General features: G+C 42.1%; 1 protein-coding gene across 2 annotated transcripts in view; it reads left to right on the plus strand.

The window, feature by feature from the left end:
* LOC132825911 (potassium channel subfamily T member 1-like) overlaps positions 1 to 25,770 on the plus strand; it is a 428,710-nt gene that overhangs the window by 244,074 nt on the left and 158,866 nt on the right. For both annotated transcript variants that reach the window (XM_060841534.1, XM_060841535.1), the window contains 4 exons: positions 7,636 to 7,692; positions 12,651 to 12,699; positions 17,879 to 17,938; positions 20,353 to 20,427. In XM_060841534.1, coding sequence (XP_060697517.1) covers positions 7,636 to 7,692; positions 12,651 to 12,699; positions 17,879 to 17,938; positions 20,353 to 20,427 — 241 coding nt within the window. The remainder of the gene's footprint in view (positions 1 to 7,635; positions 7,693 to 12,650; positions 12,700 to 17,878; positions 17,939 to 20,352; positions 20,428 to 25,770) is intronic.

Below are 25,770 nucleotides of genomic sequence, written 5' to 3' on the forward strand. Positions count from 1 at the left end.
TCTTCAAAGGCAGCAAGAGTGTCCTCCAAAAAGCATCAAACTCTAGCAAATGTTACTCGGAGTATATTACACCAGAAGTGCCTTTTGTGCCTCTAGCAACTAATGATCTTAGAATTCCTACAGTGTGGAAACAGGCCATTAGCCCATTGAGTCCACACTGACCCTCCAGAGACCATCCCACCCAAACCCACTCCTCATAACTCTGCATTTTCCATGAATGATTCACTTAACCTACACATCCTTGCACAATACGGGCAATTTAGCATGGTCAATCCACCTAACCTGAACATCTTTGGACTGTGGGAGGAAGCCCATGCAGACACAGGGAGAATGTGAAAACTGCACACAGGCAGTTGCCTGAGGCTGGGATTCAACCTGGGTCCCTTGTGCTATGAAGCAGCAGTGTTAACCACTGAGCAACTGTACTGTGACTCACTGGATTTGCTAGGGCACTCCTGGATAGATCCTACACCTTAGATCTCTCCAGCTGTTACCTGATCAATTATTAACAAATGGAGCAGGAAATGTTGAATTAGGGCAACCAGATATATTCACATTCAAAGGTATGCTGGATGTGAATAGGATGGAGAATAAAATAGATGGGTAAGCTGATGGTGCTAAACGAGTAAAGTACTTGAGTGGAGTGTAATGTTAGTCACAGAGTTATACAGCACAGAAACAGGCCCTTCGATCCAACTAGTCCACACTGATCATAATCCAAAACTAAACTAGTCCCACCTGCCCATATCCCTCCCACTATTTCCTATTCATGTACTTATCCAAATGTCTTTTAAATGTTGTAACTGTACCCATATCCACCACTTCCTCAGGAAGTTCATTCCACACATGAACCTCTCTCTGTGCAAAAAAAGTTGCCCCCATGTCTTTTAAAAATCTTTCTCCTCTTGCCTTAAAAAAAGTCTCCTAATCTTTGAAATCCCCCACCTTAGGGTAAAGATGAGGTGGAGTTGCTGGTGTTGGACTGGGGTGGGCAAAGTCAGAAGTCACATAACACCAGGCTATAGTCCAACAGGTTTATTTGAAATCACAAGCTTTTGGAGTGCTGCCCCTTCATCAGGTGAAGTGCTGGCGATGAAAGAGCAGCACTCTGAAAGCTTGTGATTTCAAATAACCCTGTGGGACTATAACCTTGTGTCATGTGACTTCTGATTAGGGAAAAGACACCTGCCATTCACTTTATCGATACACTTCAGGATTTTATATATCTATAAGGTCACCCCTCAACCTCCTATGCTACAGTGAAAAAGGTCCCAGCCTATCCATCCTCTCCTTATGACTGAAACCCTCTATTCCTGGCAACATCCTGGTAAATCTCTTCTGATGTCTCTGCGGCTGAGTAATATCCTATAACAGGGTCCTATAACAGAACTGGATACAGGGCTCCAGAAGACGCCTCATCAACGTCCTGTACAACCTTAATGTAACGTCCCAACTCCTACACTCAAAGGTCTGAGCAACGAAGGCTAAAGTGCTAAACACTTTCTTAACCACCCTGTCTATATGTAACACAAATTTCAAAGAATTATGTATCTGAACCCCTAAGTCTCTCTGTTCTACAACACCACCCAAGGCTCCACTTTTAACTGTGTAAGTCTTGGCCCTGTTTGTTTTACCAAAATGCAATACCTTGCATTTATCCAAATTAAACTCCATCTGCCACTCTTCAGCCCATTAACCCAATTGATCAAGATCTCTTTGTAATCTTAGATAACCTTCTTCACTGTCCACTATCCCACCAATTTTGGTGTCATCCACTGACCATACCTTCTGTATACTTGTCTAATTCATTTCTATAACTTTCAAACAAATGTGGACCCAGCACCGAGCACTGGATCCCTGGAACACCACTGGTTGTATGTCTCCAATCAGAAACCAACCCTCCTCCATTGCTAGCATAGACCAAGTGGGCCAAAAGGTCTGTTTTCTATTCTATCTGGATTTAAATTGCTAAATTATCACAATCACAGCAAGGACCAGCTATTAGTGCAGTTGAAAACAGGAATGATTAACTGTAACATTAAAATGAAAAATGATAAACGAAAGAATCATTGTGAAGAAGAGTTGCTTTGCCCGCCTTCCAAATGATTGGTGTGAGAGCTGCATTAACATACTTTAAAAAAATGTACACATTTTCCTCATGATCTACGTTGCTCCAGCAGACATTAAACATTAATTTCTGCATCACAGAGCACATTATTAAACTTTACGTGTAACAAGCAGTAATCAAGACTTCTAGCTATTTTCTGGCTTGATTTACATTTATAATAACTGTCTTTAGCAGCATGTATACATTAAGCCTCAGTTCCTTTCTGTGTACTTAGAGCAGGAGCAAGGTTTCTATAGCACCACTTTGTTTGTTACTGATTGGAGTAAGCTTAGCACCAACTCTAGTGTGCTGGTGTTGTGTACAGTTGAGAAGGAGGCCATTTGGCCCATCAAATCTGCACCAGCCCTCTAAAGAGCATCCCACCCAGCCCCAGCCCCCACCCTATCCCCGTAAACCTGAAATACAGGGTAGACCATTTAGGGCAGAGATGAGGAGAAATTTCTTCACCCAGAGAGTGGTGGCTGTGTGGAATGCTCTGCCCCAGAGGGCAGTGGAGGCCCAGTCTCTGGATTCATTTAAGAAAGAGTTGGATAGAGCTCTCAAGGATAGTGGAATCAAGTGTTATGGAGATAAGGCAGATCAGGATACTGATTGAGGATGATCAGCCATGATCATATTGAATTGTGGTGCAGGCTCGAAGGGCAGAATGGCCTACTCCGGCACCTATTGTCTATCGTAATTTACCATGGCTAATCCTGGACACTACCAACAATTTAGCACAGACAATCTCCATAACCTGCAACAACAAAAACAGAAATTGATGGAAAAACTCAGCAGGTCTGGCAGAATCTGTGGAGAGAAAGCAGAGTTAACATTTCGGGTAGGTGACCCATCCTCAGAACACCTAAGCTGCACATCTTTGGACTGCGGGAGGAAAATGGAGCAGCTGACAGAAACCCACACAGTTGCGGGGAGAACATGCAAACTCCACACAGACTGTCGCCTGAGGCTGGAATTGAACTGGGTCTGATCTGTGTCACAGCGACTCCCTCCTATTGGAAGGATGTTGTGAATCTTAAAAGGGTGTAGAAATGATTTACAAGGATGTTGCCGGTGTTGGAAGATTTAAGCTATAGGGAGAGGCTGAATAGACAGGGACTGTTTTCCCTGAAGTGTTGGAGGCAGAAGGGTGACCTTATAGAGGTATATAAAATCATAAGGGGCATGGATAGGATAAATAGATAAAGTCTTTTCCCTGGGGTGGGGGAATCCAGAACCAGAGGACATAGGTTTAGGGTGAGGAGAAAAATGTTAAAAGGGACCTTCAGGGGCAACTTTTTTACACAGAGGGTGGTACGTGTATGGAATGATCTGCCAGAGGAAGTGGTGGAGGCTGGTACAATTGCGGCATTTAAAAGGCATCTGGATGGTTTATGAATATGATGGGTTTAGAGGGATATGGGCCAAATGCTGGCAAATGGGACTAGATTAATTTAGGATATCTGGTCAGCGTGGGTGAGTTGGATTGAAGGATCTGTTTCTGTTCCGTACATCTCTATGACTAACATAGCTTTGCTCCAATGGTTCTTAACCTTTTCAGTGTCATAGCACACTTTGGTAAAACAGCTAATTCCAAAGCATACCCACTTTTTGCAGCTGAATTAAGTGCTCATATTTTATTTGCATTTACCACAGTTATGGGCATACAAGAGAGGTTTGCAACAAAGGTGTACAACAAGCTAAAGAAGGATCAAATGTGTGAATGATTCACATTTTGTGAAGACTCATTTCAAGATATGCTCAACTCAACTATCGCTAAGTATTCATGGCCCTAAATTGGTTCCACACACCGCATTGAACTGATACATCATTGAAATTCAATGGGTAAGAGCAAAATGCAAAGTAAATTGCAATTTACCGAGTGAGCCCTCCCCTTATGACTTGGGGAGGAATTGATGAGAAGGCCACCTGTAAATCCTGCTCCACGCACCGTACTCTCTTTGGTCATTTTGTTTTGTCTTGTGTCAAGTTTGTCTCCGGTTTAAGATGAAGCACAGAATTTTCTTACCTTTGTATAAATTGCCAGACACACTTGGACAATTCTCGCCAGTGTTCAGTCAAAGACCACTGTGGTGTTCAATGGCCACCATCATTGTCATCCACTGTTGGCCATCCTGATATAGTGACCTACCTCCTTTTGGGGTGTTGTTTGCTCACTTGACTGGACAGCTAGTTTGCAATCGAGGGTGATGCCAACAGTATTGGGTTCAATTCCTACACCAGCTGAGGTTACCATGAAGAAGTCTCCTTCCTAACCTCTCCCCTTGCCTGAGGCATGTTAAACCACTGCCAGTCATAGCTCTCTCTCTCTCTCTAATGGGACACCAGCCCTATATCCTGATAAGCCAATGAGAACTTTTTACCATCTTATGAGCAGGCATCCTCCACCAATTACCAGCTTTTCCACTCACTGTCACCACCTTCCCTCCTGTCACAGTTAGTTCCCATACTGTTATTCTGTTCTGTCATTAACTCCTAATGCCATGCAGTTTACCAAGTGCCTGTCATAAAGTATCAGACTGTCCTGTTCTCCGTGTGTCCCCTGCTTTTGCCAACTTGCTACCATCACTATATCAGCAAGCTATCATTGTGCTATCTGGATGCTGAGTTATAACCCTGGTAATGGGAACCTCCGATATTTCATGCTCACTGCACTGACCTCCTGCCACTGCGCCTGTCTGATTGTTGTGCTATATCTGAGTTCCTGCTGACCATCAATCTCTGCTTCACCTGACACTTTCTTCAACCATTCATTGCCAAGGGGAAAATTTCCCTGGTTCAGTGTCCCCTAAAAGATGTTACATCTTTTTGAGTGATCCCATCTCCTTTACGAGGTAATTGTCTGTATCGCTGAGTAACGACTCACCAATCCCAGCCCCTGATTTTTTTTGTGCCAGGTCAGGAATACAAAGAGAGAACATCCACCTGCTACCACAAACCCTACCTGGAAAAAAAACTGGCCAAGGAGGTGGGATTTTCGATTGAGGTGGTGCATGTCTACTTTTAGCAACCTCGAACAAACCTGAGCTTCCCCAAAGGAGTACCTTACCTTTCCCAAAGAGCTCCTTATCTTCCTTAAAGATGCCCCAAGTTGAGATTCTAAAAGTAAAAAAAAATAGCTACCAGACAAAGGAGCAGCGCTCCAAAAGCTTGTACTTCCAAATAAACCTGTTGGACTATCACCTGGTGTTGTGTGATTTTTAACTTTCTTCACTGCAGTCCAAACCTGAATGTCCACATCATGAGATCTAAAAGGATGCTGTACTATTCCAAGGTGGAATCCTGTATTCTCAGGAACATGTACAAGTATCAGAATGCCTCTGACCTATTCTGTTTTGCTCAAGTCAGGTTTCACATCAGAGGGATGCCAATTTTATCCGAGACAGGTGATGATTTAAATGGATAACGGCCTCCATGAACCATGTCTGCACACATACACCCCCCTGTCTCCAATCCACCCCTGAGGGGGGAGGAAGTGTTGTGCTCAGTGGCAGGATTTAGGATCACCATTTATGGCACAGCGTGGCGCATCTCCATTGTGGGGAAAATTCAGTGCCTTTCTTATTCATTCAAAGGATGAGGGCCTTGCTGCATTTATTGCCCATCCCTAATTGCCCAGAGGGCAGTTAAGTGTCAACCACATTGCTGTGGGTCTGGAGTCGCATGTAGGCCAGACCGGGTAAGGATGGCAGTTTCCTTCTCTAAAGGACATTAGCGAAACAGATGGGTTTTTTCCAACAATCGATTCATAGTCGTCATTAAATTCTTAATTATAGATTTTTTTAAGAAACAGATTTCAAATTCTTCTGCCTGCCATGGCAGGAGTCAAACCCAGGTTCCCAGAAGATTACCTGAATCTCTGGATTAACAGTCCAGAAATAATACCACTAAACCACCACCTCCCCACTGTGTACTTGTGATTACTGCCTGTGCATGTCGATAGGATACAGTCACCCGCACAGCAGAGAAATCAATGTTTAAAGTCTGCTTTTACACAGCAGTATCGGTTATAAGAAAAATAGCTCTTGAGATATAGCGATTATAGTCATGGAGGGAATGTGGCAGCCAATTTACATACGAAAGGGTTTCACAATAGATCATGCTGACTGCCATTTTCTCCCATCAACCCTTGCGCTGGTGACAGAGCGATTAGCACTATTCCCTACTCAAATTCTCTTCCCCGAGCCTCTACGTCGGTCATGAGTTGGACCTTAACTGGAGCTTTATGTCCAATTCTGGGCGTCACACTTTCGGGAGAGATAGCATGGTCTTGGTCCAGATGTAGAGAAGAATTTCCCGGAAGATATGAGGATGGAGGGACTTCAGTACGGAAAAAGTGAGAAGAGCTAGGATTACTTTTCTTGGAGCAGAAAAGGTTGTGTGGAGATCAAATGGAGTTTTTTTTTAATCATTCATGGGATGAGGGTGTTGCTGGCTAAGTCAGGATTTATTTCCCATCCTAGAGCACAGTTAAGAGTCACATTGCTGTGGGTCTGGAGTCACATGTAGGCCAGACCAAGTAAGGATGGCAGCTTCCCTCCCTCGAGTTTAATAGTGAATCAAACGGGTTTTTCTAACAATCAGCAATGGATACATGGTCATCATTAAATTCTTAATTCCAGATTTTTTTATTGAATTCAAATTCCACTATCTGCCGTGATGGGAGTCAAACTACTCTCCTTGTGAAGGAACACAGCTTTTATATGGTCAGCCAGCAGGGAGAGCACATTTAAGAACATTGGAAAACAACATCAGAGGGATGATTTATTTTATGCAGCAAGTTATAAAAATTTGGCATAGACTAAGAGAAAGCATAAGGGATTCAACAATAAATCTCATCGAACGAATTGGGTATATGTTTAAAGTGGAAAAAAAATGAAAGACCAGGGGTTAAATAGCAAGGGAGTAACTCTAGTTTGGCACAGTGGGCAGAATGGTTGACTTCAATAGTATTTGATTCTACGATGGGCCTTACTATGGGGCAACATGGTGGGTCAGAGGTTATTGCTATTGCCTCACAATGCCAGAGACCTGGGTTCGATTCCACCCTTGGGAAACTGTGTGGAGTTTGCACATTCTCCCCATACCTGCGTGGGTTCCCTTCAGGTGCTCTGGTTTCCTCCCACAGTCCAAAGATGTGCAGGTCAGGTGGATTGGTGTTGTTAAATTGCCCATAGTGTCCATGGATGTGCAGGCTAGGTGGGTTAGTCATAGAAAAGGCATGTTTAAAGGGTAGGCACATGCGTTTGCGTGAGATGATCTTCAGAGGGTCAGTGTGGACTCGATGGACTGAATTGCCTGCTCCCACACTGTATATATCACTTAAGATCAAAAGATTCTTGAAAATCAATCTTCCAGCTGCACATTAAGTTGTCCCTTTGTAATTTTCCAGCACTGCTTGTTCATTGTATAATAGTTTGGCACCTTTAATTATATTGAACATTATGTCCATGTACTTTAATGATTGCCTAACATTGTTTTCTGTCTTTCTATGAATTCTCTATTAGCTGGGGATGTGCAAAGAAGAATTATTTAAACACATCATCCACTGACGTAATCGACTGGTAAGTGTCTTTCAGTGAAGAATTGAACTAACTGAGCTTAAGCCAGTTTTCTTTTGGGGTGGTAAGAGAGAGTTAACCTGTTTCACCTGCACATCCACCAATGTCATTTATTGTATCCATTGTTCTCGATGCGGTCTCCTCTACATTGGGGAGACTGGACGCCTTGTTGCAGAGCACTTTAGGGAACATCTCCGGGACACCTGCACCAATCAACCACACTGCCCTGTGGCCCAATATTTCAACTCTCCCTCCCACTCTGCCAAGGACATGCAGGTCCTGGGCCTCCTTCACTGCCGCCTGGAGGAAGAACACCTCATCTTCCGTCTCGGAACACTTCAACCCCAGGGCGTCAATGTGGACTTCACCAGTTTCCTCATTTCCCCTCCCCCCACTTCACCCCAGTTCCAAACTTCCAGCTCAGCTCTGTCCCCATGACTTGTCCTACCTGCCAATCGTCCTTCCCACCTATCTGCTCCATCCTCCTCTCTGACCTATCACCTTCATCCCCACCCTCATCCATCTATTGTACTCTTTGCTACTTTCTCCCCAGTAACACTCCTCCCATTCATCTCTCCTGGAAGCTCCCTGCCTTCACTCCTGATGAAGGGCTTTTGCCCGAAACATTGATTTTCCTGCTCCTCGGATGCTGCCTGACCTGCTGTGCTTTTCCAGCACCACTCTAATCTAGAGAGTTAAACCAGCTGTCTCATTTCCGATATGGAAAATGTAGGAGACTAAATCTCCAGTGACATCTTACGCTCACAGAAAACTTTGCGTTTTTACCTTCAGTTCTGCTGTCCAGTTCTGGAGAAAATATATGGGCCATATTTTTCCCTAAATTTGTTGCGTTCATGTAATATAAAAGCTAGAATATACAGCAGAGAGCATCACGTTATAGCTAAGTCACAATTTTCGCAAAGAAAAAGAGAGGAGAGTGGACAAGAGCTCATCACATGTAGTTCTGTACCTACAGTTTTGATCTTACTCTCCTTCACTTTTTTCATTTGAATTAGTGTCTACGGGAATGGAAAGTGAGTTTTTTTCCATGCAGCTCACTACCTTGTTAGGAGTAAGTATCATTATTTCAGTGCACTGGACAGCTAGCTATTATTGACCATCTTAAACTGAAATTTAAAGGCTTGGGAGGGAAATTGTCCCCTGCCGACCACAAACAATTCAATCTTTGCACATCATGCATCCTAAATTTCACCGGCATCCTAACTCTCAACTCGTGAAAGTGGCATCTGCCCTCTCATGTATCCGATCCATATTCTCTCACAGTGAGTATCCGCTAAGAAAGAAGCCTACAAATTATATTGAGGCATCAGTGCTACATCAAGCTGTGCAATAAAATAATCTAGTATCCATAGAGTCATACAGCACAGAAACAGACCCTTCAGTTCAACCAGTCCATGCCATACATAATCCCAACCTAACCTAGTCCCACCTGCCTGGCCCATATCCCTCTGAAACTTACCTATTCATGTACTTATCCAAATGTCTTTGAAACGTTGTAACTGTGTGTCCACACCCATCATTTCCTCAGGAAGTTCATTCCACACGTGGATCACCTTCTCAGTGAATTTTGCTCCTCCTATATTTTTTAAATCTCTCCCCTCTCACCTTAACAATATGCCCTTAATCCTGAAATCCCTCATCCTAAGGGAAAGATACCTACCATTAACCTTATCTATACCTCTCATTATTTTATAAACCTCGATAAGGTCACCTCTCAATCTCCTATGCTCCAGTTAAAAAAGTCCCAGCCTATCCAGCCTTTCTTGATAACTCAACCCTTCCATACCCAGCAACATCCTGGTAAATCTCTTCTGAGCCCTCTCCATAATATCCCTCATTTAAGTAGGTGACCAGAACTGAACAAATCAAAAGAATGCTTTATGAAATGTGAAGCATTGCGCAACGTTGGATTGCATAAGTTGTAGGTAGCAAGTTTTGAGAAAATTTATAGCTCAGGTTGATGTTCTGGATGTAGGTTTGCTCACTGAGCTGGGGAGGTTCATTTCCAGACATTTTGTCACCCTACTAATAACATCTTCAGTGGGCCTAATATCATTTCCAAAATACCGTGCAAGAACTATATCAAACACTACATTGGACTAACAGGCAGAAATCTAGCCACCAGGATACATGAACACCAACTAGTCACCAATGACATGACTCTCTCTCACTAGTATCCTTATATACAGATAAGGAAGGACACCACTTCGACTGGGACAACACATCCATCTTAGGACAAGCCAAAAAGAGACATGCACGAGAATTCCTAGAAGCATGGCATTCCACCCGGAACTCTATTAACAAACACACTGAGTTAGACCCCCATCTATCACCCCCTGAGAAAAAGAATAGGAAATGACATCACCCATGGAACTAAAATCGCCAACTAAAGAAACCTGAACATATAAATAGAAGCAGGAATCATGTACACTGCTTCACCGGAGGTCCACTGAAGATATTACCTAGTAGGGTGACGAAATGTCTGGAAATGAACCAACCAGCTCAGCGAGCAAACCTACATCCATACGTTGTACTGTTTTGTTGGAACTTAAATCTTAAGAAATGCAGACATCCAAAGTCTAAACTGTTGGGAAATGTTCTGGGGAAGGATGAGGTGGGCCAGAGAGAGAGAACACAATAGTAATGAGGAAGTTCTGACAATGTTAAAACGCATGTGCAGCAACTAAGTAACTAAGTAGGTAGGTTACTTTGGTACAAATATCAGGACAACTTCAGCTTTTAGTCCTAAATCACAACTGATTCAGATTTGGAATAACCCCATAGATATCATTGCCGCCCCACGCCAACACACATTGAATATCCCGCAGGATCTCACCAAGGCTCCTTCAACAGTTCCTTAAAGCTGCAAATCTATCACTGAGAAGGACAAGGGATGAAGGTGGGTGGGAACACCACCCCTTATAAGTTGCCCTCTAAGTCACACACCATTCTGACTTGGAACTAGATCTCCTGTTCCTTTCCTTTTGTTAGGTCAACACCCTGCAACTCTGTCCCTAAACAGCACTGTGGTTACTCTTTATAGACTGTATTAGTTCAAGAAGGACTGATTAGGGATAGTCAGCATGGCTTTGTGCATAGGAAATCATGTCTCATGAACTTGACTGAGTTTTTTAAAGAAGTAACAAAGAGGATTGATGAGGGCAGAGCGGTAGACATGTTGTAAATGGACTTCAGTAAAGCGTTCGACAAGGTTCCTCATGGGAGATTGGTTAGCAAGGTTAGATCTTGTAGAATACAGGGAGAACTAACTATTTGGATATAGAACTGGCTTGAAGGTAGAAGACAGAGGTTGGTGGTGGAGGGTTGTTTTTCAGACTGGAGGCCTGTGATCAGTGGAGTGCCACAAGAATTGGTGCTGGGTTCACTACTTTTCATCATTTATATGAATGATTTGGAGTTGAACATAGGAGCTATAGTTAGTAAGTTTGCAGATGACATCAAAATTGGAGGTGTAGTGGACAGCAAAGAAGGTTACCTCAGATTACAACAGGATCTTGATCAGATGAGCCAATCAGCTGAGGCGTAGCAGGTGGAGTTTAATTTAGATAAATGTGAGGTTTACATTTTGGGAAAGCAAATCTTAGCAGGACTTATACACTTAATGGTAAGGTCCTCGGGAGTGTTGCTGAACAAAGAGACCTGAGGGTGCAAGTTCATAGTTCCTTGAAAGTGGAGTTGCAGGTAGATAGGATAGTGAAGAAGGCGTTTGGTATGTTTTCCTTTATTGGTCAGTGCATTGAGTACAGGAGGTGGGAAGTCATGCTGCGGCTGTACAGGACATTGGTTAGGCCACTGTTGGAACATTGTGTGCAATACTGGTCACCTTCTATCGGAAAGATGTTATGAAACTTGAAAGGGTTCAGAAAAGATTTACAAGGATGTTGCCAGAGTTGGAGGATTTGAGCTATAGGGACAGGCTGAATAAGATGGGGATGTTTTCCCTGGAACGTTGGAAGCTGAGAGGTGACCTTAAAGAGGTTTATAAAATCATGAGGGGCATGGATAGGGTAAATAGGCAAGGTTTGTCCCCTGGGATGGGGGAGTCCAGAACTAGAGGGCATAGGTTTAAGGTGAGAGGGGAAAGATGTAAAAGGGACCTAAGGGGCAACGTTTTCACACAGAGGATGGTACAGGTATGGAATGAGCTACCAGAGGAAGTGGTGGATGCTGATACAATTACAACATTTAAAACCATCTGGATGGGTATGTGAATAGAAAGGATTTAGAGCGATATGGGCCAAATGCTGGCAGGAGGCACTAGATTAGATTAGGATATCTGGTCAGCATGGATGAGTTGGACCGAAGGGTCTGTTTCTGTGCTGTATTGACTCTATAAGGCAGATCACCACAATATTCTCAGTGACATTTAAGGTAGAGCTGTAGTACTGATCTTGTCAGTGACATCCATAAACAACGAACATATAAGACATAAGACATGGGGCAGAAACTAGGCCTATCGAGTCTGCTCCAACATTCAATCATGGCTGATAGAGTTTTTCAACCCCATTCTCCCACTTTCTCCCTGTAATGTTTGATTCCCATGATAATCAAGAACCTATGTATCTTAATCTTAAATACACTCAATGACCTGGACTCCATAGCCTTCTGTGGCAGTGAATTGCATAGATTCACCACTCTGGATGAAGAAGATTCTCCTCATCCCTGTTCTAAAAGATCTTCCCTTTACTGTCAGGCTATGCCCTAAAGTCCTAGTCTCTCCTACCAATGGGAACATGTTCCAAACATCCACTCTGTCCAGGCCTCTCAGTATTCTGTAAGTTTCAATCAGATTGCCCCCTCAACCTTCTTTAAGAATGTCGATTAAGCCACTTAGAAGTGAAAGGTAATGTTTCTGAATGAGGTAATTCAGCTATTTTGAAGGTAGAATCAATTGTGCTTGCTTTCTTTACTGTTTACAGGGGATCCATATTCTGGGTCAACAGGACACTGTGGCTGTGGGGCATTCAGGTAAACAACAAAATACAGTGAAAGAAAAAGATTTTCTCTGTTGTCTGTCTGTACTAAAGAAGAAAGACATTTTTTGAGTTAGCATTGGCTCCGGCTGTGTGTTTGACTGTGGTTATTCTGTTTGGCTTAAGTGGATGGTTTCTGGAGGTAGAGGGTTTTGTTGTAGTCAGCTGCCTTGTTAAAATTCTGCTTTCATCATCAAGAGCCCCTTAGCCACCCTCAAAATATATCGAACTGAGTTTGCTGTGAATCATCTTATATGTTGTATACAAATAGTTTGCTACGTGGGACTGCAATTTGGCATCCAGTGTTCACAAGCAGTTGTCTGAGTGGACCTGGACAGCAGCAACTTGTTTGTCTGAATCATACAATGCAGTCAGCTTGACCTCCAACCCCTGGTTCCCAAGGGCACATCTGTCTCATAACTGAAGGAGGTGGCAGATAATAACCATTTGCAATGGGATTACAGATCAAAAAGCCTGATTTCACCTAACAGAGACATAACCTGTGTACTGAATGCTGCTTTATCGTATTTTAGTGAAAGACTACTTGGGTCAAATATGAGCACCGTGTAATAAACGGTTCAGCATGCTCGTCAATCATCATTTGAAAATTTTCAGAAGCCTGAGCTCCTACATAAACAAAAAACAAGGCATATTGCAGTAATGTTCAAGATGGTGTTAGCAATGAAGACTGATATTATATTGACAGAATTATTTGTTTGACCTCTTTGTTTAGTTTAAACTATTCCCTTACACCTTTTAGTCAGCACTGCCACTGCATTGTTCATCTTGGAAAGTCTCTTGCTGTAGAAAAACATTTCATCCACGATGTGTTCCTGCATCCTTTGTCCTTGGACCTAAATGTAAATCATCCATCAAAGTTTTGCCACGTACAGTGCTGCAAATGGAGCATTGTCCCACCATTGTTTTTTTTTGGGATTATTACAAACATAAAACACTCACAGTCTGACACTTGTGAATCAGATGAAGCTTAGAGCAATGGTGAAGTGATGGCCTCGTGATATTACCACTAGACTATTAATCCAGAGACCCAGGTAATGCTCTGGGGACATGGGTTCCAATGCTACCATGTCTGATGGCAGCACCATGGCGGAATTAAGAGTCTAATGATGATTATGATACCATAGTTGGGGAAAATCCCAGCTGGTTCACTAATGACTTTCATCATTACCTGGTCTGGCCTACATGTGACCCCAGACCCCAAGTAATAGAACATTACAGCGCAGTATAGACCCTTTGGCCATAGACGTTGCGCCAATCTGTGAATCCTATCTAACCTACACTGTTCCATTCTTGTCCATATGCCTATCCAATGCCCTTGATATGGTGCTGACCTTTGAAACCAATCTGAATCCTATCTAACCTACATGATTCCATTCTTTTCCACACACCTATCCGAAGATAATTCAAATGCCCTCAAAGTTGGTGAGTCCACTACTGTAGCAGGCAGTGTGTTCCAGTTTTGGATCATTTCCAGACGTTTCGTTACCTTACCAGGTAACATCTTCAGTGGACCTCATGCAAAGCAATGCTGAAAATTCCTGCTTTCTATTTATATGTTTTGGGTTTCTTTGGGTTGGTGGTGTCATTTCCTGTGGTGATGTTATTTCCTGTGGTGAAGTCACTTCCTGTTCCTTTTCTCAGCGGGTGGTAGATGGGGTCTAACTCGATGTGTTTGTTGATAGACTTCCGTTTGGAATGCCATGCTTCTAGGAATTCTTGTGCATGTCTGTTTGGCTTGTCCTAGAATGGATGTATTGTCCCAGTTGAAGTGGTGTCCTTCCTCATCCGTATGTGAGGATACTAGTGAGAGCGGGTCATGTCTTTTTGTGGCTAGTGGTGTTCATGCATCCTGGTGGCTAGTTTTCTGCCTGTTTGTCCAATGTAGTATTTGTTACAGTCCTTGCACAGTATTTTGTAAATGACGTTAGTTTTGCTCATTGTCTGTATAGGGTCTTTCAAGTTCATTAGCTGCTGTTTTAGTGTGTTGGTGGGTTTGTGGGCTACCATGATCCCAAGGGGTCTGAGTAGTCTGGCAGTCATTTCTGAGATGTCTTTGATGTAGGGAAGAGTGGCGAGGGTTTCTAGATATGTTTTGTCTGCTTGTTTGGGTTTGTTGCTGAGAAATCGGTGGACTGTGTTCACTGGGTACCGATTCTTTTTGAATACATAATGTAGGTGATTTTCCTCTATGCTGCAGTGTGTGTTGGCTTGTTGAAATAATGTTCTGATGCAGTTTCATTTGTGGGTGTTGGGATGATTGCTTCTGTAGTTTAATATTTGGTCAGTATGTGTTGTTTTTCTGTAGACGCTGGTTTGAAGATCCCCATTGGCTGTTTGCTTAACTGTGACATCTAGGAATGGCAGTTTGTTGTTGTCTTCCTCCTCTTTAGTAAATTTTATGCCAGTAAGGGTATTATTGATGGTCTTGAAGGTTTCCTCTAACTTGTTTCGTTTAGTGATGACAAAGGTGTCATCCACGTAGCAGACCCAGAGTTTGGGTTGAATGGTTGTTAGAGCTGTTTGCTCAAGTCTCTGCATTACTGCCTCTGCTAAGAACCCTGATATCGGAGATCCCATGGTGTTCCATTGGTTTTTCTGTAAGTTTTGTTGTTGAAAGGTGAAGTAGGTGGTAAGGCATAAGTCCACTAGATTGATGATATTCTCCTTGTTGATGAAGTTCGATGTGTTTGGTGTCTGTGTCTTTGGGTCTTCTAATAGTGTAGTCAGTGTTAATGTTGATGGCCAGGTTAATGTTGATGGAAGTAAACAGGGCTGTTACATCAAAGGAGACCATTATTTCATTCCCTTCTATTTTAGTATCTTTGGTCTTCAGGAATTCTTGGGTGGAGTGGATGGAGAGGGTCTGGGGGGTGGTGATCCTGGTTTGTGAATTTTGAGTAATCCGTAGAAGTGTGGTGTGTTGGATCCGTCTGGTTTCATTTTTTGGTTGTGGGGTCGGGTCTATCGCCACTTGTTGGTAAGTGTTGGTATCTGTAAGTGGTGAGTTTGCTTTTTCAATGTAGTCTCTTTGAGTTAAAATGACTGTCAAGCGTCCTTTGTCTGCAGGTAGGATAACAATGTTTTTATCTTTTTTTAGTCATTCCAGTGCTTTCCTTTCTTGTGTATTGAGTGTGTTTCCTTCCTTTTTTCTGCTTAATGTTGGTGTGACTACTTGTTTGATGGATTGCTGGTTGTCTTTTAGTGTTGTTTCTAATGCAGCTAAGAAATCTTTCTTGTCCGCATCCTGGCAGTTGTAATTTAATCCTCTTATGAGGACGGTTTGACAAAACTGTCTCTCACTAGTATCCTCACATACGGATGAAGAAGGACACCACTTCAACTGGGACAATACATCCATCCTAGGACAAACCAAACAAAGACATGCACGAGAATTCCTAGAAGCATGGCATTCCAACTGCAACTCTATCAACAAACACACCGCATTAGACCCCATCTACCACCCCCTGAGAAAAGGAACAGGAAGTGACTTCACCACAAGAAATAGCATCATCACAAGAAATGACACCACCAACCCAAAGAAACCCAAATATATAAATAGAAAGCAGGAATTTTCAGCATTGTTTGCATGAGGTCCACTGAAGATGTTACCTAGTAAGGTAACGAAACATCAGGAAATGAACCTTTCATCTCAGCGAGCAAACCCACATCCAAAACCACAACCTTAGCTACAAATCTTCTCAAAACTTGCTTAGCCCCTACTACTCTCTGAGTAATGTGGTTGACTCATAACCATTGTCTGTGCAATTAGAGATAGGCAATGAATACTGGCCACAATGTGAATTAATTTTAAAAAAGATCTTTCTCTTCTGAACCAGAAATATGCCTTGCCCAATCTCATGTACTCCTTGTACCAAATCCTAGTCCCTCCTGAGAAAGACCTGATTATCTGCCCATCTGTCTTTAAAGTCTCATTCAAATTGCTGCCAAAGGAAGAGCATCTTCCCAGTGCCTGCATGTAATTTGCTTGACAGTGCCCAAGATTATGTCACGTAGATGTTGTACAGAAAATCCATTAGTCTGGATTGGATTCAGATCAAGAGACCACTGGTGAGTGGACAAAGTGTTCATCCAACCAGCCTCCAATTTATCTTCCCTTTAGGACATGATACTGATAACAAATTATTGAAAACATTGTCTCAGGCTTTGCAGTCAGCAACAGGAGAAGCCCTTGTTCTCCACCTTGCTGAAAGCTGCCCAAAGACTTTGCTGACTTTTTGAGTGGTAACTTGCCCCTATCAGACATCGGATTCACTGTGATGCCCTAAATAGGGGAGGGCAGCAGGATACAAAGCAATGAGGCTCTTCAACTCAAGAATCCTTAATGAGTCACACAGAATCCAAAACAAGTAGTAGAAATCATATAGAAAGAAGAGAAAAAAAAGAGAGGAAATGTAAGGTGAGGTGAATGAGATTAAGAGACCAAAATACTAAAAATAATGCTAAACTTATTTTTTTTTCCTGTCTCCAACACTTATTAGAATTGAGACTGGGGGGGAAAATTCAAGACAAAGGAGTTTGTTTATGAGTAATTACAACGAATAAGCTGTTAAAAATTCATTTGGTCCTAAATGTAACAGCACTAAGTTCTTCTGGTATTTTTTATTGAAAAACTGTTGTGTCAGTATCACAACCTCACTTCCTCATGTTTATTCCACTGCCAAGTCTCTTGGTCAGGTTCACATGAGTAGAGGAGTGAAGTAACTTATACTCAACGTCTTCATTTCCACATTTAACTGCACAAGTGGGCACTCTGAAAGTTTCTGTCTCAATTACTGTAATGACAATGATGACTGTAACTCTAACCGTTATTGTTGATGTAAAAGTCAAGCCATTATAGGACATCGTTTGCCTTGACAATTGACATCTGTGTCACCGTTCTTCCCAAATTACACAGCGTGCAGCATTGTACATTGAACAGACTCCACTGTAGCTTTTAAAACGTTATAGACGTGCAATTTGTAAGAAAATCTGAAGAATGTTTTCCGGAACAGATCTTGTGTGGGTGTAACTCCTTTGAATTTAGCTCAAACATACAAAGTAGACTGTTACCAATTATGTTGTGTAATTAAGAAAAATGAATTGGTTCTTAAATGTGGCATTTGTGTTGAGTTTTATTTCTCTAATCTGCATAGGTTACAGTGGCCTTAATTAGTTTCTTGGAGACCATGCTCCTCACATACCTAAGCTACAAGGTAAGTAACCATTGGTTGATGAATAGAAATTAGACCCTCGTTGAAAGATAAACTATTCTATAACAACTTCCAATGAAACATTAATGGCCTTAGTTTGTTTTTTGCCTATTGATTCCATGCATTGTTGAGACTTTGATTGGAAATTCACTTTTGTTAGTAGATTTGGGAGTCCCTAAATCATTCTTCAGCCCTCTGGAACTGCAATTCCATTTTACTGAGAAGCAAAACAAGAGTCAGCACTGTGGTACATGTTTTCCATGGCTATAATGTCCCTTTCTAATGTGATTATCAGGACTGTCCATAGTCCCCCATGAAAGTTGAAAAAAATGATGAATCTGCAACGAATTGAGATGATAAAATATAATTGAAAGTGATACTTTTTATTTTATCATGCGTTGAAACCACAGGCGTCTGGTTGTACATCTCATTGTACACAGAGATGAAAAAAAAAGACTGATCAATAAATTACACCAAATTCATTTGTTCAATCATCTGAACTTGATATTTAGAAATGCAGATTTGTTTTCAAGAACTAGGAAGCACAAAAATGCGGATGTTATTGTGAAAAGATCATTTGCTGCTGAGCATGCATCCTGTCTGAAAGGGGGTGATGATAAGCATCTGAATAAGGGAAAAAAGCGAAGCGAAGTGGTAGTGTTGTGATAATGGACTAGCAATCCCAAGTCCCAGGCCAATGATCTGGGGACATGAGTTCAAACATCATCACTCAGAAGGTGGAATTTGACTTCCATAGAAGTTTGGAATTCAGAGCTGGTCTAACGGTGACCATTGTCGATAGTTGTTAAAAACTCATCCGGTTCACTAATGCCCTTTAGGGAAGGAAATCAGCCATCCCCACCTAGTCTGGCCTACATGTGATTGTAAACCCACAGTAAAGTGATTGATTCTTAATGACCCTCTTGGCAATAAGTGTTGGACTGGCCAGTGATGCTTACGTCCCGTGGACATGTCATAGACAAGGCTGCTGCAGTGTTGAAGCAAACCTGCCCTTCTTGCCACCTCACACGTTAACAAACTTGTCACATCTCAGACTGAATTCCACTCTTTGTTCACGTAGTTCTTCTGATTTTCCAAAAAAAAGTTGAAGAGAATCCTGAGGATTGGTGCAGTTCATTATCCAAAAAAAAACTGAAAGAACTGGAGATATTGGAAATCTGAAACAAAAACAGAAAATGTTGGAAAATCTCAGCAGGTCTGGCAGCATCTGTGGAGAGAAATCAGAGTTAACGTTTTGGGGGCCAGTGACCCTTCTTCTGAACTGTATTTTGTACTATACATCAATGTTTCACCCTCAAATAGATCTGTATCAATAATCATACCTATTATTAACTGTTTATACAATGAAAGCAGCCGAGCAGTTCTACGTCTGTGTTTGTGCTCCACACATGGTTCCTAAATCATTTCTTTATCTGATCTTCTCTAAATATTCTTTTTATTCATTATCTAGCTTATCTAGCTTCCCCTTAAATACATCATTTTGTTGATTATCCAAATGGATACAGAGAGCCAATTGCTTGTCATTCGTGTCATTTAATTAAAGGTTTTCAGAGATCAATGCAGAGTTTAACTTTAAATAGCTCTTAATTAGGTAGAAAAAGATATAATAAAGGGATGCATCGATTCGAGTCTCCTATGTACTGAGTTGAATAATATGTTTTGAAAATGTGTTAAACTGCTTTCCAAAAATTTGTATTCAAATCAGAAGAAGGTAGTTTTGGCCATAATGTTATTGCTCCTATGATATATTTTCCATAGAATCCTGACAGTGTGGAATCAGGCCCTTCGGCCCAACAAGTCCACACTGATCCTCCAAAAAGTAACCCACCCAGACCCATTCCCCTACATTTCCTGCTCACTAATATACCTAATCTACACATCCCTGAATACTATGGATAATTTAGCATGGCCAAATCACCCAACCTGCTCATCTTTGGGCTGTGGGAGGAAACCGGAGCACCCAGAGGAAATCCGTGCAGACACTGGGAGATATCTGCTCCACGCAAACGGTCGTCCGAGGCTGGATGCGAGCCCAGGTCCTTGGTGTTGTGAGGCAGCAGTGCTAACCACTGAGTTTTACACTAGCAGTTTTAAATTCTAATATGAAACTATCTCCGCTCCTGTCGTTTACCAAGAGTGGTTCAATGTCCTAGCAATAAAATTAAAATAGTCCAGTTAGTGAATGAGAAATGAATCAATGATAGTGCACAATTGTCAACTCTACAGTCCCAACAGGGAGCTGCATTTAGACAAAGTACATATTGGAAAGCCAGCACAACAACGTTGCAAAACCACATCAAAGAACTTACCTTTGCCTGAAATAACTTATTGAATTTCAAAGCTTCGAAACAAGTTGTGATATTCCACATTGCCTAAAGCCACATTGCTCTTTACAGGGGAACATCTGGGAACAGATTTTCCGAGTAACATTCATCCTTGAAATGATCAACACTGTTCCTTTCATCATCACAGTAAGTCATCACAAAATATTTACCTCTGATTTTTCAAGTTGCACTCAATTTTTGACTCTAGTTTAAGGTAAGAAGGGGAGGTTTTAAAAGGGACCTAAGGGGCAACTTTTTCAGATAAAGGGTGGTGCATGTATGGAATGAACTGCCAGAGGAAGTGGTGGAGGCTGGTACAATGGGAACATTTAAAAGATCACCTGGATAGGTACATGAATAGGAAGGATTTAGAGGGATGCGGGCTAAATGCAGGCAAATGGGACTAGATTAATTTAGGATATCTGGTCAGTGTGGAGAAGTTAGATCAAAGGGTCAGTTTCCATGCTGTTTATCTCTTTGACTCTGTGGTTCTACTACTGTAATGTGAGAGTGGCAGCTGTTAACATAATTAAATAATTACTAATACAGAAACTTCACTAAATTTTAATTCTATATACTAGCACAGTCTCAATCCAAACATCTTTGGGTGAATGTGGACATGCAGTGCAAATGTTTCACCAGTTCAATGATCATTTGCATTGAATTGGAAATCTCACTCAAGGCCAGATAAGTTACTGGTGCAGGGAGCAGGCAGAGTTATTCTGTTCTAACAGCCAGTACTCAGGGCATTCCTGACCAAGCGTGACCAAGGGCTGCAGATTTTGAGCATGGAAAATGGCTAAATGCCAGCATCCTTTGTTAAACTTAATATTTGAATGTTTAGAGGACTAATGATGTTTCACTAATTATGTTAATTTTACAACTTTTTTGCAGTTTTTGCCCTGCCTTTCCAAGTAAAATATTTTCATAGAAGCAGGTTGGTTTTGAATGGTGCACCCCATTTCTGCCCTTGTCCTAATAGGGTAGGTCACATAACACCAAGTTATGAACTCTTCACCTGATGAAGAAGCAGCGTTCTGAAAGCTTGTACTTCCAAATTAAACTGTTGGACTATAACCTGGTGTAGTGTGACTTCTGACTTTGTCCACCTCAGTCCAACACCAGCACCTCTACATCACAATATCATAGGGACAGGACCATCCTGGCACTGTTGCCAGTCAGAGCTCAGCTGGTAGAACTCGTGCTCAAGATCCTGGGTCCCTCTTGAACTTACAAATTATTGCTGGCACTCCTGTGCAGCACCGAGGGAGTGCTGGACTGTCAGAAATGCCATCTTTCTGTGAGACCTTAAACCAATGCTTCACAACCGTCTTAGGTGAAGATAAAAAAAAGTCCTTGGAACTAATTTGAAGAGGAGAGGGGATATCCCCAGAGGTTTGGACAAAATTTGTCCCACAACCAAATAAAAACAGGTGATCTGATCATTCCCACATGGGGTTTAATTCAGATAAATGTGAGGTGCTGCATTTTGGGAAAGCAAATCTTAGCAGGACTTATACACTTAATGGTAAGGTACTAGGGAGTGTTGCTGAACTAAGAGACCTTGGACTGCAGGTTCATAGCTCCTTGAAAGTGGAGTCGCAGTTAGATAGGATAGTGAAGAAGGCATTTGGTATGCTTTCCTTTATTGGTCAGTGTATTGAGTACAGGAGTTGGGAGGTCATGTTGCGGCTGTACTGGACATTGGTTAGGCCACTGTTGGAATATTGCGTGCAATTCTGGTTTCCTTCCTATCAGAAAGATGTTGTGAAACTTGAAAGGGTTCAGAAAATATTTACAAGGATGTTGCCAGGGTTGGAGGATCTGAGCTACAGGGAGAGGCTGAACAGGCTGGAGCTGTTTTCCCTGGAGCATCGGAGGCGTAGGGGTGACCTTATAGATGTTTACAAAATTATGAGGGGCATGGATAGGATAAATAGACAAAGTCTTTTCCCTGGGGTCGGGGGAGACCAGAACTAGAGGGCATAGGTTTAGGGTGTGAGGGGAAAGATATAAAAGAGACCTAAGAGACAACATTTTCATGCAGAGGGTGGTATGTGTATGGAACGAGCTGCCAGAGGATGTGGTGGAGGCTGGTACACTTGCAACATTTAAGAGGCATTTGGATGGGTATATGAATAGGAAGGGTTTGGAGGGATATGGGCCGGGTGCTGGCAGGTGGGACTAGATTGCATTGGGATATCTGGTCGGCATGGATAGGTTGGACTGAAGGATCTGTTTCCATGCTGTACATCTCTATGATTCTATGACTGCTTATGGGAACTTGCTGAGTCTACATTGGCTGCTGAGTTTCCTACATCCCTAGGGTTACTATATTTTGGCTGAAAAGTGCTTTGACATGCTTGTGGTCGATAAACTTTGATTTATTTTGAGAGTTATCATCCAAATTTAGTTCCAGGAGCAGTCAGGTGTGTTAGAGGATGATTGGTCCTACTTAGAATTTAAAATATTAGAAATCACGGTATTTATTATAGTTTATTTTGATTAATTACATGTGTGGTATTATGTGCAAGAATTAAGCGTACAATTAGTGTCAGTACGTATGGGTTACAATCCATAGAAACACACATTAACAGCTAAATTGTCAATTCATCAAGCCCCAGCACATTCTGTTTTTCAGCAATGACTCCTTTCAGAAACATAAGAACAGAAGACATATTAGTGGATGTAAACAATTCAGTCCCTAAAGCCTTCTTCACTTTCAATAAAATCATGCCACTTCTGATCATGACCTTAAATGCATTTTTCCGACTGTGCTCCACTGTGAATGAAAAGCCCAGCCAACAGTGTTTGGATCATGATATCTCCCCAGTGTTAATATTCCTTTCACGTCCCCTGACAATGATTTGCAGCTCCTTATTTATTAGTCTGTGCGATCCCTACAGCCAGTTTCTGAAACCTTCAAACATTCTCATGCATGTGCATCTTTCCCAACCCTCTCAGGCTGCACTTTTAAAGTTTTAACCTTTGTGATAACTCCAGGAGTAGCAGGGGTTTGATTTCCAGCGTGCTATTGGAATGAAATGTAACAACAGTTCAGTTACTATGCAGAGGGATCATCAGTAGTCCTATTAGACCCTTTGCAATTCCTTCTGAAAATTTATGTCACACTCGATTTGTGTAAGTGGTTCCTGCAGACGATGCTGTCTATACTGCAGATTAGCTTAACTTGCATATCTTGGTTTTTATTAATATAGAGATTAAAAACAATACGTTTGGTAGCATTGGGTGAGTGACTGAGTGCAATCATTCCTGTATCCAGCTGTAGCAATGTTTCTAAAAGTGCTTTTCCATGCCAACACACATCTTGAAGTCTGCATTGGAAAGAGTTTTTCAAGGATCCAGTACTCTAGGTATGCTTGGAGATTTCATTGTATGTGTTTCGAATTGGCTGTGGGTTTCAGGCAGCTGTTAGTGTTACTCATTCAGAATCCCAATCCAGTCATTATCCACCTATCACCCTGAATCTTCATAATTAGAATTAGGTGTTTTTATGTTAAGTCGCTCACAGTAATTGCATATAATCCCAGCAATTGCGAATCCCAGCTATTTTTAACCATCTGTTATTGAATCATAGAATCCCTACAGTGTGGAAACAGGCCCTTTCACCCAGCAAGTCCGCACTGACCCTCCGAACAGTAACCTACCCAGACCCATTCCCCTATATTTACCCCTGACTAGTGCATCTGGCATACATATCCCTGAACACTACGGGCAATTTAGCACGGCCAATCTACATAACCTGCCATCTTTGGATTGTGGGCCGAAAATGAAGCATCTGGAGGAAACCCACGCAGACATGGGGAGAATGTGTAAGCTTCACACAGACAGTCGCCCGAGGCTGGGAATTGAAACTGGGTCCCTGGTGCTATGAGGCAGCAGTGCTAACCACTGAGCCATCGTGCCACCCTAAGCCACTGTGCCACCCTGGATTGTGAATGTTTTTGAAAAGGCCAGTTTTATTACCTATTTGTCATTGACCTTGGGAAGGTGGGGGTGTGGTGAATCACTGTCACCCATGTGGTGAAGGGGAGCTGTCACAGTGCTTTTAGGGAGAGAGTTACTCCATGACGATGAAGGACGAGTGCCGTATTTCCAAGTCAAGATAATGCATAACTTGGAGGGGGCTTTACGGATGATGGGTTAGCATTAGGGTTAGTAGAAAGCATTTGAAATATATTTATCTTATATGTTGAGCAGCAATGACAAAAAAACTGTCAAGTGCAAAAATAGTTGTTTCAATATCTTTTTGCTAAAGTACAGTTTAGATTGTTAATTGTGTTGCATTTCTTGGAAAAAAACTGGCTTGGAAAAGCTACTGAGCTGACTAGATTGAGACAGCAGACCTTGTCACACATATTGGTGTACAGGGCGACATCTGTATTCGATTTCCATGGATTCAATTACCCACGGTTTACCGTGAGGCAAACACATTATAGAGAACGTTCCAGAACCAGGGACCAGGAGGCTGCTGGGAAGATACGTTTCCCATTGAAATAAATGGGTTTACTCTTATCTGTAGTTTTGGGCTTCCGCAGTAGGTCTTAGAACGCATACCCCTCGTGTATTGGGGGGGGGGGGGTTACTGTACTTTTATGCCCCTGAGCACCAGGGTTTCCACTGGAAATGTTAATTCAGTCCGTTAAAGTAGGGACTGCCTGCTCCTAGCGTATCTGGGATGTGTCATTGCAAGGCTGCATGTCCCTTCAGCTCAAATGTAAATGCAAGACAAGGAAATTATTTGCAACACAAACCTGTTATTCTGCCAATCATGTTTCAATGTTGACAAAGACACACACTTTCCTTTCAAATAATCTAAAGATTGACATGGACTGGATGGGTCAAAATACCTTTTCTGTTCTGTAGGCATCTATGATCTTTAATGCCTGCCAACGTACCCTCACCTTCTCAAGGGAATTTTTGTGATGTGTGTGTTATTTATATATTAATTGTGTTTGATTTAATGTAGGTGTAGATATTAATTGGGATTGTTTGATTGAGCACATCATGATATGTTTATTGAAACCGTGCTGTGGTTGAGTTCAGAGATATATGCTCGTATCATTTCACCCTGGAAATAAATGTTGGCAGAATAGCTCTAGAACTACCCTTCACCAATCTGCTTTCCAGAATAGATTCCACCCTTGGACAACTGTGTGGTGTTTGCACATTCTCCCTCTGTCTGCGTGAGTTTCCACCGAGTGCTCCGGTTTCCTCCCACAGTACACAGATGTGCAGGTTAGGTAGATTGACTATGTTAAATTGTCCCATAATATCCAGAGAGGTGCAGGTTAGATGGATTGGCCTAACTAAATTCTCCCGTGGTGCCCAGGGACGTGCAGGTTAGGTGGATTGGCCATGCTAAATTGTCCCACAGTGCCCAAAGATATGCAGATCAGGTGGATTGGCCATGTTATATTGTCCCACAGTGTCTAAAGATGTGCAGGTAAGGTGGATTGACCATGCTAT

Source organism: Hemiscyllium ocellatum, chromosome 21 (genome assembly GCF_020745735.1).
Source record: "Hemiscyllium ocellatum isolate sHemOce1 chromosome 21, sHemOce1.pat.X.cur, whole genome shotgun sequence".
In the NCBI taxonomy this organism is placed as follows: Eukaryota; Metazoa; Chordata; class Chondrichthyes; order Orectolobiformes; family Hemiscylliidae; genus Hemiscyllium; species Hemiscyllium ocellatum.